At 56.4% G+C, this 12,663-nt stretch overlaps 4 protein-coding genes across 4 annotated transcripts; 2 read left to right on the forward strand and 2 right to left on the reverse strand.

The window, feature by feature from the left end:
- Positions 1 to 1,005: 1,005 nt before the first annotated feature.
- CDEST_04211 (Putative phosphatidic acid phosphatase type 2/haloperoxidase) lies at positions 1,006 to 3,017 on the forward strand. The gene is made up of 2 exons (XM_062920370.1): positions 1,006 to 1,636; positions 1,707 to 3,017. The coding sequence occupies exons 1-2, from the start codon at positions 1,436 to 1,438 to the stop codon at positions 2,730 to 2,732; spliced, it is 1,227 nt and encodes a 408-aa protein (XP_062776421.1). The 5' UTR covers positions 1,006 to 1,435; the 3' UTR covers positions 2,733 to 3,017.
- Positions 3,018 to 3,335: 318 nt separating this feature from the next.
- CDEST_04212 (uncharacterized protein) lies at positions 3,336 to 4,186 on the forward strand (the record flags this gene model as incomplete). Its single annotated transcript, XM_062920371.1, has 2 exons — positions 3,336 to 3,540; positions 3,771 to 4,186. 2 exons carry the CDS (start codon positions 3,336 to 3,338, stop codon positions 4,184 to 4,186), a joined length of 621 nt encoding a protein of 206 aa, XP_062776422.1.
- A 194-nt stretch (positions 4,187 to 4,380) lies between these two features.
- CDEST_04213 (Putative metallo-beta-lactamase, ribonuclease Z/Hydroxyacylglutathione hydrolase) lies at positions 4,381 to 5,638 on the reverse strand (the record flags this gene model as incomplete). The annotated part of the gene is made up of 2 exons (XM_062920372.1): positions 4,381 to 5,185; positions 5,277 to 5,638. The coding sequence occupies 2 exons, from the start codon at positions 5,636 to 5,638 to the stop codon at positions 4,381 to 4,383; spliced, it is 1,167 nt and encodes a 388-aa protein (XP_062776423.1).
- A 659-nt stretch (positions 5,639 to 6,297) lies between these two features.
- Positions 6,298 to 10,704, reverse strand: CDEST_04214 (Putative P-type ATPase, HAD superfamily, P-type ATPase, transmembrane domain superfamily). Its single transcript, XM_062920373.1, has 3 exons — positions 9,939 to 10,704; positions 9,180 to 9,788; positions 6,298 to 9,103 (listed from the first exon to the last, which is right to left on the reverse strand). The coding sequence occupies exons 1-3, from the start codon at positions 10,340 to 10,342 to the stop codon at positions 6,703 to 6,705; spliced, it is 3,414 nt and encodes a 1,137-aa protein (XP_062776424.1). The 5' UTR covers positions 10,343 to 10,704; the 3' UTR covers positions 6,298 to 6,702.
- Positions 10,705 to 12,663: the final 1,959 nt, after the last annotated feature.

Raw genomic sequence — 12,663 nt, forward strand, 5'->3', positions numbered from 1 at the left:
CCATTTTCGATATCTATTTTTTTTTGTGTAGGTAGGCTTGCTTTACTCTGCATCACTCTGCGTTGCGTACCGTACGTGGGTGGATTGTATCATACTTTGACGATGGGATAGTTGACAACTTCGACTTGGAACATGCGATGTGGTTGAGCGGTCCCTGTGGGTGCATTAACCGGCGCCGCGTGTAAGTGAGATTGTGCGATGGCGCCGTCTTGGCATACGGAAGCCGACCTCGATCTCGGATTAGACTCAGTTAGGACTTAAGGAATTTCGAAGTCGTTTTTTTAATATGGCAATTATCGGTCATTCGTTGAGTCTTGATTCGAAGCTATGTCTCGGCGCAGAAACCAGAGCCACTACTTCTCCATGTCTTCAGTGTTTGTCTATGACAGACAATACCGTTGAACTTCATCTCCCAGGACGCTCAGCATGCTCATCACACAGGTCTCTAGGAAGTACGTTACCATTGGGGATACATCCCGTTCCCAGGCTGATCTTGTCTCAGCGCCATCATCACACCCGCAGAGTCTATACGCCCTTGAAGCCCGTCATCCTTCGAGTCCAGGCCTTTCCCAATCTCCGACATTCCGAGCATCTGATTGGATGACTCGGATCTGGAGTGCCGGCGGGCAGGGATGGCGAGGGGGGTGGGAAGCGTGAACGGGCCCCGGTGTCTGCGCGTCGGGAGGCGGCATGACGTCGGTGTTGTCATTTCAAGTGGCCTTTGATCGGTACCTGTACACTGTTTTTTTCTGCTTTCACTTGTCGTCCTCTGTTTGCGTTGTTGGTGGTGATCCTGGATGCTGCCGCACCATCACGCCCACATCGAATCATACCTAGCGTAGCAGCCACAGCCCGGGGTTACATGCAGCGCGTGTTCAGAGTAATGAGACCCAGACAGGAATGACATACGGCATGTCCACTTTTTGCTTGCAATATGCCAGACGGAGGAGAACATCCGAGCGTCGTTGGGAAGAAGTCCTTTCGTCCCAAATCGACGATGGTCAACTGCAAAGTCTGGCGTCCCAGAGACGGGATTAAACAAACATGACGTCAAGTATGGGTGAAGAAGGAGCTCCCCTCTGCCTCCAGAACAAGGACAAGGCCTGCCTGCCCGAAGCAAGCACCACTCTACTTTATTTTTTTGTTCCTTAAGCTTAAAGTCAGAGCCGTCTCCCCTCCCACTTGCACCTGCCCGTCCTGTTGAAGACAAGCCAAGCCATCCATCAAGCCATCACATCCAAATACAAGCTCGCCAAGAAACGTCTTGCAGCTCCCGGCGAGGCACAAGCACAGCCATCCCGTCTTGGCGTTTTCTCCCGAAGGGTCTTGGTCCAAACTACTATTACAACCACACGCATAACAGCATCATCCTTCACACGCCCGCGCCGGAGAATTTACAACACCATCTGAACGACAGGTCTGAACAATTCTCACCATGGGCATCTTTGGAAAGCGTCGCGAGGCGGCCGCTGTCCCTGCCAACGGCCATGCCAACGGCCACCACAACGGAACCTCCAGCAAGCGTCACGCCGCCGAGCCCTACACCATGTCTCGTCGTCCCAGCTTCGGACAGTGGCTCAAAGGGACGCTGCTCGACATCATCACCATGATCTGCATGGGCGCAATTGGCCTGGGCGTAAGTAGTCCTTTCCCGAGACGTTCCCCGTGACGCAACAGCGCCAATTAACATATCCCTCTTCTCTCAGATTTACATGGCCCCTCCCGCTCCCAACCGCTCCTTCGCCGTCACCTTTGCCGACGGCGAGGTCGTCTACCCGCAGTTCGCCTACCCGATGCGCAACGAGATCATCCCCATCTGGCTGGCCGCCTTCCTTGCCTCCGTCATCCCCATCTGCATCATCCTGCTCATGCAGATCCGCATCCGCTCCTTCTGGGACGTCAACAACGCCGTCATCGGCCTGCTCTACTCGCTCATCTGCGCCGCCGTCTTCCAGGTCTTTATCAAGTTTCTCATCGGCGGCCTGCGCCCCCATTTCCTCGAGGCCTGCCAGCCCGACCTGTCGCGCGTCACGGCCAGCCAGGGCGGCATCGCCCGTACCGGCTACAGCGCCGCCGGCTTCCAGTCACTCTACGTCACCAAGGAAGTGTGCACCGGCGACACCAAGGAGATCAACGACTCGCTCGAGAGTTTCCCCAGCGGCCACACCACGGCCGCATTTGCTGGCCTCGGTTACCTGTTCCTTTACCTCAACGCAAAGTTCAAGGTCTTCTCCGACTACCACCCGGCCATGTGGAAGCTCATCATCACTTACATCCCCATCCTCGGCGCCGTGCTCATCGGCGGCGCTCTCACCATCGACGAGTTCCACAACTGGTACGATATTTTTGCAGGCGCCGCTATTGGCATCGTCTTCGCCTTCTCCTCGTACCGCATGACGTACGCCGCAATCTGGGATTTCCGCTTCAACCACATCCCCCTCAACCGCGGCCAGGCCTTCACCTACGGCGCTGACGCCGAGCTGTACGACGCTGTCTTCACCCGCAAGGCTGGCTGGGGCAAGCGCGGCGCCGGCGGTCTGATGCACGGCCACGAGAAGCACCACGGCCTCGGAGGCTCAGGCCACGGCGGTCACGGTAACGGGCACGGCGCCGCCACGGGCATGCACGGTGCTGGCACGACGGGCGCTGCAGGCGTCAACGACTACGGCGAGCCTGTTGGGTCCCGCAAGCCCATCGGCTCGGGATCGCGCCACCCTGACGCAATGGTCTAAGCTGTCGTTCGTGCGACGAACGCTTGGAAATTTGCGCGAGCGTGTCAGTATCAATCAAACAACAGTAATGGACCAGTTGGAAGTAGCAGCATTGGAGTCTCGGGCGTTTTGGGAGTTACGAATGACGGCCTTGCCGGGAAGAAGAACAAATACCCCTCGAGACACAACCCCCTTGAAGCAGACAGTTTGTAATTAAGTCTTTCCGCGTAGTATCTTTAATGAAGTTGTAATGCTGAAGCCTTCTTGTCATGAAGCAGTGATGTAACGTAAATACTAGTACGTAATTAGTGGGGTTCTTTTGCTGCGTGGCCAGAGTGACAAGACAATTGACGGCGTATGTTGATATAATTGATGCTGGTAAAAAGACTTGATTGCACAAAGTACGAATGAGATGCGGATGTTCCTGCTCGATTCTTGAATGTTCTTTTGGGTGGATCCTTGAATGTTCCTTGAGATTCTTGGCGGGCCTGGAATGGAAGTCTGAGACCGCCCAAATGCAGCACTATGGTCGGCGACGATACGCGCGGACCATCGGAGCGGATTACCATCTCTTCCGGATGGTTCAGTATCCACTCCGTTGAAGGGAAAAAAAGAAGCATTAAAATGGTCAACCAGCTCCCGAAACTTCTCTCCTTCAATTTATTTTTTTCTTCACAGTTCGTCGTGCCACGCACACTCAGCTTGCTATCCACAGTCTCTCGACACCCAGCTCCATCCACACATATTGGGGTCTTCCCCTGGACCCCTAGAGGCGCGCGCGCATACGATTTTTTCACGTGTTTTTGCGCGCGCCTCGCCCCCATCAAGAGTAAGTTGACACCACATCAACACACATCATTAGACCCAACCCCTTCTCCTTCATGATGAAATTTCCACCATAATTCGCAGTTTCCACGGAAGCCGTCATCGAGCCTTTTGACGTGCGATGAGCGATTATAATTATATGCCTATCCTTGGATGTCTGAACTTAGGAGCTTCACAAGTCGATTTTGTGTTGAAAATGCTTGAATTTGGAACACCCGCTGACTTGAGAAAAAGGCAGGCTCCCTCGATTTTGCGGTACGAACAGTGCTCGGCGTGTTGGACGTTTGGGGTGTGTGGTGACAAAATCGGACAACGCGCGCGCTGCAGCCTCGATGGGGATGCGTTGCGCTCGGTCTGGCGGGGATCTCTATTTCGAGAAGCTGCCAGATGTTTCGTGGCCTTCCTGTCGTTGCCCGTCAGGCACGATGTTTTGCTCCGAGTTACGTGCTGCCTACAATTGGCAGGCCGGAAGAGACCTGACGTGCGTTAGGCAAACTTGCTTACTTTCAAGAAACCGAGCTCGATCAATAAATTTAGAATTATATCAAACCCTTGTTGCAAGCTTTTTGAATCACCTACCTTTTCGTGTTCTCGCCCCTGGGTGCCATGGGAGCAGTTCCTGGTCAGCGGACAGGATCTATTTGACGTAGTCAACGTCCTCTGATTGTATTCGTGGACAAACCCAGGGTCGAGGCTTTCATGCAAAACATCACGCTGCGGCTAAGCGCCACCGTCTCGGACCCGTTTGACTCGACAAGATTGGATTCGTTTTTTGCCCTCCACAGGCTAGATACCTTGACATACAACACCACCCATCAACCCACAAGACATCCCATAACCCCCTTCAGGCGGACGCGCCAGCCATCTCGACCGGCGTCCTCAGATCCCTCAGGAACAGCCACCGCCCGCTCTCCTTCCACCCCTCTCCCCTCCACCCGCTTGCGTCCCGCGGGAAGAACTCGACGACGCCGTAGAGGCTGTCGTCGTGCGCCGCCACCACCAGCACGTCCGGGCTCGCGTCGAACCGCCGCACCGCCGCCAGCGTCCGCCGCGCCTCGCCCACGTCCAGCGCCAGCGCCGCCTCCCCGGCCTCCGTCCCCGGGATCGTGTGGAACGCCGTCCTGTCCGCGTCGGCGTTGCCGCCCAGCGGGTGCACCGCGTGGAACGCCCTGCCCGCGCAACAGAACCCGGGCAGTCGCACCTCCTCGGGGAGCCTGGCGCCCGCGTGCGGCCGGAGCACCGAGGCGTGGTGGAACGAGTCGCCCGCCATGTAGATGAAGCTGCTGTTGCTGCCGCCGCTACCGCTGATGCCACTATCTGCCGAAGCCCCCGTCGCCGTCGTGCGCGCCAACGCGTTGATATGGCCCACGGCGTGGCCCGGCGCCGAGAGGAGGTAGAAGCTGCCGTCGCCAAAGTAGTCGAGCGCCCGCAGTCCGCCGATCTCGAGGCCCGCAGCGCCACTGGCGCCCCCGCCGCTGCTAAAATCGAGCTCGCGGACCTCGCGGCCCTCGAACTCGCGCGCGAGGACCGGCGCGTCCTGCACGGCCGGCCAGCCGGGGAAGTAGGCCTCCTTGACGCCCGGGCCGACGACCAGGGTGGTCGAGGCCGGGAAGAGGGATGGCCGGCCGATGTGGTCCGGGTGAGCGTGGCTGGTGTGGGAACGTGGGCCGTAAGATCAGCAGCTATCGGAGAGGGAGAGGAGGGAAAGAGGGAAAGAGGGAGAGAGAGAGAAAAGCGCACCTCCAGAACACGGCCTCGATGCCCTCAAGATCGACCCCGTTCTCCGTCAGGATCTCCGAGACGTACTTCCGCGCCGTCATGACCCCGCCCATCTGCTTGACGGCCTCGATGACGGGCGGCGAGAAGTCGTTGGCCCAGTCCGTGGGCAGGCCGAGGTCGAACACGACGCGCCGCCGCCCGCCCTGCGCGTCGGTGCGGGTCACCAGGAAGGCGTACCCGACGCCGTGCCACGTCTCGAACCCCCGGATGGGCGGGCCCATGAAGGGCGCCGTCGGGAGCGTCCCATCGAGCGTCGTGTCGATGATGGAGACCTGGACCGTGGCGGCCGAGGGGGGGATCCGGAGGGATTCCGTGGCCGACATTGTTATGTTTCGCGTGGTTTGAAGAGTGAGTAGGTTGCTTTTAGTTTTTTTTTCTCGGACGCTCTTGGTATCGTCCGTCGACCGCTCGAGGGTCATTGATGGTGGTGATCCTGTACTTGTTATATATAAGGGTTGCAGGCGGACTGAGTCCATCCCACCCATGCGGACCGCCTGCCTACATCGGGAAACATTGTGCGCGCTGTGAAGAATCGTTGTCTCCTATTGACCGGCATGATTAGGTCGTTGGCTGCGGCGGCGCGTAAGCAGTAAGCAGCGGCCGCGGAACATGCACGAGATGATGCGAGCTTTCCGGCGCATCCAGATTTGGCAGGGCGATCGAAGCGAGTCGCGTCACAATCTCACCTACCCGTGGGGGGTGGAACGGCAGAAATCATTGATCCTTCGGACATTTGATGTGCACGGCATGGTCACAGACATTATTCCCCCCCTCCCCTCCAGTAGCATCCGCAGCCAAGTATGCCGCGTCCGGATACCTTGATGATAAATCAACTAGGGACGAGCCTGCTAGCAGGCTGTTCGTGAACGTGACAAATGGCGTTGGATTGAGTCGACTTTCATCACCTCGGACCCATCCGAAAGATGTGAATGTGAAGCAGTTCCTAGTTTGGAGACATGTCACTCAGTGTGGGCAAGTGAAGTTGAAATGGTAGAAGGTTATTATTAAGTACAGCCTCATTAAACGACAAGACAATGAACTAATCCCCTTGATCAATCTTGATGCAAGTGCATATTCATCATGCAATAATTGCTAGGCCGCTCAGGCGAGCCTTGGACGCAAATCCAACCTCCAGGCAAGACAACACCCTCTTGTCTTGGCCTGCCTCTATTCAACTTCCTCCCCGGAGAATCGGCCGTCAAAAACAACAGAGAAAGAAAAAATCATGGTCGGGGATCTAGCCTCTAGCTACGATGCGTTTCATGCAAAACGAAATTCTCTTTCGTGATAGTGGTATCATTTACTCTTCTTTTTGCGTCAAAAATGGCAAAACAAACAACGACAAATTCGACAGTGCAACTTCGAATCATATGTCTCGAAAGACACATCAGACCTTCTCATTGCTGTTGTTGGGAGAACCCTCGCCGGTGCGGGTGTCGCCCGAGAGGTTGGTGTTGGTGCGGTGCTGGGAACGGCTACGGCGACCTGTCGACTCGCCCGTGTCCTTGCGGCCGAACGAGTGCCAGCTCTTGAAGGAGCTGAAAGTCATGGTCTTCTTAAAGTCGCGACCCTCATCCTCGCCACCCTGGCTGAAGGCACCCTTGACGACCTGGTGGTCGTCGAGGAGGTTGAAGGTGCGCTTGACGAACTTCCAGGCCTCGACACCGACAACATAGAGAAGCGTAAAGCCGACGACGATGCCCCACTCCCACGTGATGCCAATGTGCTTGAAAAGGGTGGTGTTGAGCGTCGGGATGTAGATGACAGGGAAGACGGAAAGGGCGCCGATGATGACGGCCCAGAAGAGGAACTTGTTGTCATAGATGTCTTTGAAGAAGGGGAACTTGCTCTCGCTGTCGGGGTTCAGGCGGAACATGGATCGGCGCAGGTTCTTGAACTCCCAGGCAGAGATGAGGATGATCCAGGTAAGCTCGGCGAAGACAGCAGCACGGGCGCGGAACACGGGTCTGCAGGCCTCGGTGAAAGTCTTGTTGCACTCCTGGCCAAGGGCTCCGCCGTTGGCACCGTAGACGACAATGATGAACGTGGCCAACGTCAATGCACCCATGATGATGCCGTAGACAATCATGTCGACGATGATCTGGTTGGTAAAGACACCGCGCTTCTTGTTCTGGGGGGGCTTGCGCATGACATCGGCAGCGGCTTGCTCGCGACCAAGACCGAAGGCAGGGAAGGACGAAGTAACCATGTTGATCCAGAGAATCTCAAGGGGAGAGATGGGGAAGACGGAGAGGTCGGCGCCGTCGCGGAAAGCGAGACCGCAGCAAAGAAGGATGACCTCGCCAACGTTGGAGCTGAGCAAATGGAGAATGAACTTCTGGATGTTGTCAAACATGCGACGACCCTGGCGGATGGCGGAAACGATGGAGTTGAACTTGTCATCGGTCAAGACGATCTTGGAAGCGGATTTGGCGACGTCGGATCCGGAGCCCATGGCGATACCAACGTCAGCGCGGGCCAGAGAGGGGGCGTCGTTGACACCATCACCGGTCATTGCCATAAAGGCGTTGCGGCGACGAAGTGCATCAATCATGCGAGTCTTGGTATCAGGGGCGCATCGGGCAATGACCAGCGGGAGCTCAGGCATGGCGTCAATCTCCTCGTCCGTCATCTTGTCGAAATCGGTAGCCTTCTGGACAATGGATTTGGCGAGAGCGTCAGGCAGGACACCGAGGTTCTTGGGGATAATGCCGACCTCTTTGGCGATGGCCTTCGCAGTCTCGGGGTGGTCGCCAGTAAGCATGTGCACCTTAATGCCAGCAGAGGAGCATTCGGCGATTGATGGCTTGGTCTCGCGGCGGGGAGGGTCGTAGATTCCGGCCAGGCCGAGAAGAGTAAGGCCCTGTTCAACCTCAGTACGCAGGGCGTTCTCCTTCTCTTGGGAAACGTCGGCCTGCTTGGTGGTGAATCGGCCGTTCCAGTCGCGGTAACCGACAGCAAGCACACGCTGGCCTTGAGACGCCAGGTTGTTCATCTGGTTGAGAACCTCCTCCTTGAGCTCCTCGGTGAGCTCGATCTTGTCATCGCCGAAACCAATGTGGCTGCACAGGTCCAAGACTCGCTCGACGGCGCCCTTGGTGAAGACGAGGCTGTTTCCGGGGCCCCAGATGTCGGACGCCTCGCTGGTCTCGGGAAGGTCGTAGATGACGGACATGCGCTTAATGGAACTGTCAAAGGGGAACTCGGCCAGCTGCTTCCAGCCGAGGCCCTCGAGGGACTTCTTGCCGAGCTTGAAACGGTGGGAGAAGATTTGAAGCGCAATCTCGGTAGGCTCGCCAGTGGTCTGCCACTTTGCTTCCTCCTCGTCGTATCGAACGGTGGCCAAGTTGCAGAGGGCTGAGGACAGCAGGAAGGCCTTGAGTCGGGGCGTCATCTCGGCCTCGTTCTCGGCCTCGGGCTCCTTGGCGGGTTGCTTGTTTTGCAGCTTCTCCTCGGGGACGTCGAACTTGAGGACGGCGGCGGAACGCTCCTGATCATAGTCGCGCTTGGGCGCCTCCTCAATCTTGTCTTCCTGCTCCTTGGACTCGGAGTAGGTGACGCGGCCCTTAGTCGGGTCGTTGGGGCTTTGTGAGTCGCGGACGGTGTAGGTGTGAGAGAAGGGCAGCCAAGCTTTGCGGACAATCATGGCGCCCTGAGTCAAGGTTCCAGTCTTGTCGGAGCAAATGTTGGTGACACCGCCAAGAGCCTCGAGGGCGGAAAGGTCTCGAACGACGACGTTGGACTTTCTCATGACGGTCACGGCGACGACCATGGTGATGGTGAGAACACTGTTTCGGTGTTAGAGAGATTGCTATGGGGGTAACTCGAGCGAGTCGGGGGGTGGGGGGTTTGAGTCCAACTTACGCGACGAGAGATTCGGGGATGATGGCAATGCCGAGTGAGACAGCGTAGATGATGACCTCGCCAGTTACATCGAACTTGTGAGCGGCGAAGACGATGATGGCCAAGATGATGGCACAGCCGAAGAGGACGTATGCCAAAGCGGCAAGCTTCCTCTGCAGAGGGGTACCCTCGGTAAGACCCAAGAACTTGCCGACGGCATCGTAGACGCGCTTGGTGAGACCAACGACGGGCTGGCGCTTGCCGTACTTCTTGTAGTTCATGGAGCGGCCGGGCTTACGAACCTTCTTCTGGGTAGAGGCGGCGATCTTTCCGACCTCGGTCTGCATTCCAGTAGCAACGACGATGCCACGGCCACGGCCCTTGCGGACGATGGTGGTGGCATATGCGATGTTGAGACGGTCACCGATACCGACCTCGCCCTCCTCGGTGGCCAGCTTTTCGGAACCAGGGACAGTAATGTTGGCCTCGGAGATCTTGTCGACGGGCTGAGCCTCACCGGTCAGGGACTGTTCGTCGCAGGACAGGTTCATGGCCTCGAAAATGCGCATATCGGCGGGCACGGTGTCGCCCATCTTGAGCAGGATGATGTCACCGGGCACAACCTCGGCACTGTCACACGGGTCAGCTGTTTGCCAAGCAAAATCAAGCAAGAATGCCAAAGAAAAGCCAAGAGAGCCAAGATATAGGAGTGGAGAGGGGCGAAGTGCGCGTTTGACGCTATGAATTGGGGGGTTGTGCGCGTGTACGGATATTACTTACTTGGGGATGACCTTTGTCTTTCCGTCGCGCAATACGTTGGCCGAGGGCGCAGAGAGGGTGCGTAGAGCGTCCATCTGCTTCTCGGCGCGGTATTCCTGCCAGAAGCCAATGGTAACGTTGGCGACGATGACGAAGGCGAGAACACCGCCCTCAATGTAATCGTTGATGGCGAAACTGAGAATCATGGCGAAGACGAGCACGAGTACCATGGCATTGAACAGCTGCTTGCTGAGAATGGTGTACCATGGCACCGACTCGCCGACCTCGAACTCATTGGCAGGGTATTTTTCCTGGGCCTGCTGCACCTGCTGCGACGACAGACCCTTGTCGGGGTCGACTCCGAGCGCCTGAGCGGTCTCTTGGACCGACAGCAGGAATGGATGCTTTGGGTAGTCACCAGACATTGTGTCGTGTCTGAGCTGGCGACGTAGATGAGGGGAGGGCTGCTTCCATTCACGATGGAATCGGGGCAGGGAGGAAGCTTAAATCAGCCGTCGTGGTGGTGGTAGTGGTGTTGGTGGCAGTAATGAGAGTGTCTGCGGTTGGAACAAAGATTGTGGCTTCAAGAAAAGAAGCTTCTTCTATCGTTGGTGAGGTGGAGAAGTAGAAGTTGTTTAACTAGGCAATCTAGACTTTGAGATCGCAGAGGGTTGAGGGGGGACAAGGCTACCTTTATAGATGGACAGCCGAGAGACTGGTAGACTTGGAAGCCGGCAAGGTTTAGAAGAGTTTGGAAGCTTGACCATGAGTACATGCTCGCAAGGCCATCGGGGTAGCAGAAGAAAGGGAAAGGGAAAGAAAGAAAAAACTTGGGAGAGACGCCAAGGTCTGGGCGGATGATAACACACACGCCCCCTCTCAGTCTCTTCTCAGGCTTCGTAGGTTCCTCCCTCCATCTACCTCGTGGGTCAGGACCCCTCGTGAAGGGGTCTCAAGCAAGAGAAAGAAAAGGCATTCGGTCATTGTGCTGCCTGAAGAGTGTGTGATTGGGCACGGATACCAGTACCAAGACGGTAGACATGGAATCGGCGCTTGGCGGAGAATTGAGAATGATGAGGAAAAAAAGACTGCGGTCCACGCAAGGGTGATGAGCTTTCCTGGTGTCTTGGCCGCTTGGCCCTCTTGGCCTTTGGAGACGGAGTTGGGACCGTTTCCAGCTGCACCACTTGGCTCTCAGAGCAGTTGGGGAAAAGAATGAGAGCAAGGAGCGAAAGAATAGACGGTCCGGCTAGGTGGTGGACTGGTGGTGGTTCTCGGGTGACGATGACCTTGGCGGAACTCTTGGCGGCAACGGAAGTGGGGCATTTCCCAGTGGGAGTGGAGAACCGGTGGTGGGGCAGTGAATAAGGTAGGGAGGGAGGGAGTACGGAGTACTGGGGAAAGAAGGGGAGACTGACTATGTCTGCAGCCGATAATCGTAGGGTACCTCCCTACTTAGGTAGACAGAAGGAGCGAGCGGCTCTAGGGGGGGGCTGAGGCTCAGCTAAGTCCATTGGACGAAGCACCGCCGGAAGCCGAGGACCGGAGAGGAGAGGGAAGGGAGGACACGGGGAAGAGAAACAGACGAGACGGTCACAGACATGCAGATAAGAGGAGAGACATGGAGACGGGGTCAAAGGTGTGGTTGGCTCAAGTTTTTGCTGAGCAAGTCAACTCTGCTTGTGTGCTTGGTGTGAAGCGATGCGATGCGAGTGATAAGTGCGTTTACTTTTTTTTTCTTCTTCTTTCTTTTGTTGGGTGTGGTTACCTAGGTAGCCAATTAATTGGTTGTTGACTCTTGAGGATGTACTTCTTGCAGTTGCACGACTCGAGTTGATAGAATGGGAGTTGCAGAGTTGCGAAGGGATAGTTGCATACGAATGCAGACAGACATGCCCCAGTCAGTACCCATCTTGCCAAGCATCATCTGTATATCGTTCGGTGCACAGGCTTGATTGACAACTACAGAAAAGGGCTAAATGGAGGAACCAGACAACTGCGGATGCGCATGATATGACGGCAATGATGCTCCAGCGACTGACCCGGTGACGCCATTGGACACTATCCAAGCGAATAAGGTTATTTGATGCAGCTGTCGGGCTGCGCCATGAGCAGGAGGTGCGTCACGTGCGGCAGCACATGCTCCAGGCCAAAAGCACAGACAGGCCTTCTTACAATTTTCTATGGGCACTCGAGGGCGACCTGTGTAGTGTGATTGGCTGCATTCGTCTTGGCTGCTAGGCCTCTCTCACTTGGCATTTGCCTCTGGCGCCTGTCGAGCCAGGCTACAGTGGGTGAAAGTACCGTGCCGGCCAAGCTGCATAGCCATGGTACTTACGCAATGCAGCGGACTCGCCGTGGACTGTAGTGGTACATAACCGTACGACGGTTACAACTGACAAGGGGGGGATCGAACCATAGCGCCTTGGCTGCTGCAAAAATCCACCAAGAGCCACTGAGACTGGCCACTGAGTTTCGCCGTCCGGCTGTTTGCAACTCTGCGTTGCCTTCCTGCCAGTTCGCTCTGTGCAAGCTTCGCCTCAACAAAAAAGAATCACGTCCGAAACATTAACATCCCGACCTCTTCTTTCTGCTCGCATATGCCGAACTCCGGTTTTTCCCACCCCGGGCGCCACGCCGAAGCTAGCCCGACTTCTTTCTGGGAGGCTGAGAGACTGAGAGCACACACGAGAGAGACAGAGAGAGAGAAAGGCTATGTGATAAACGAAAACGAGGTTTGATATCA

This window comes from Colletotrichum destructivum, chromosome 3, assembly GCF_034447905.1.
Source record: "Colletotrichum destructivum chromosome 3, complete sequence".
In the NCBI taxonomy this organism is placed as follows: domain Eukaryota; kingdom Fungi; phylum Ascomycota; class Sordariomycetes; order Glomerellales; family Glomerellaceae; genus Colletotrichum; species Colletotrichum destructivum.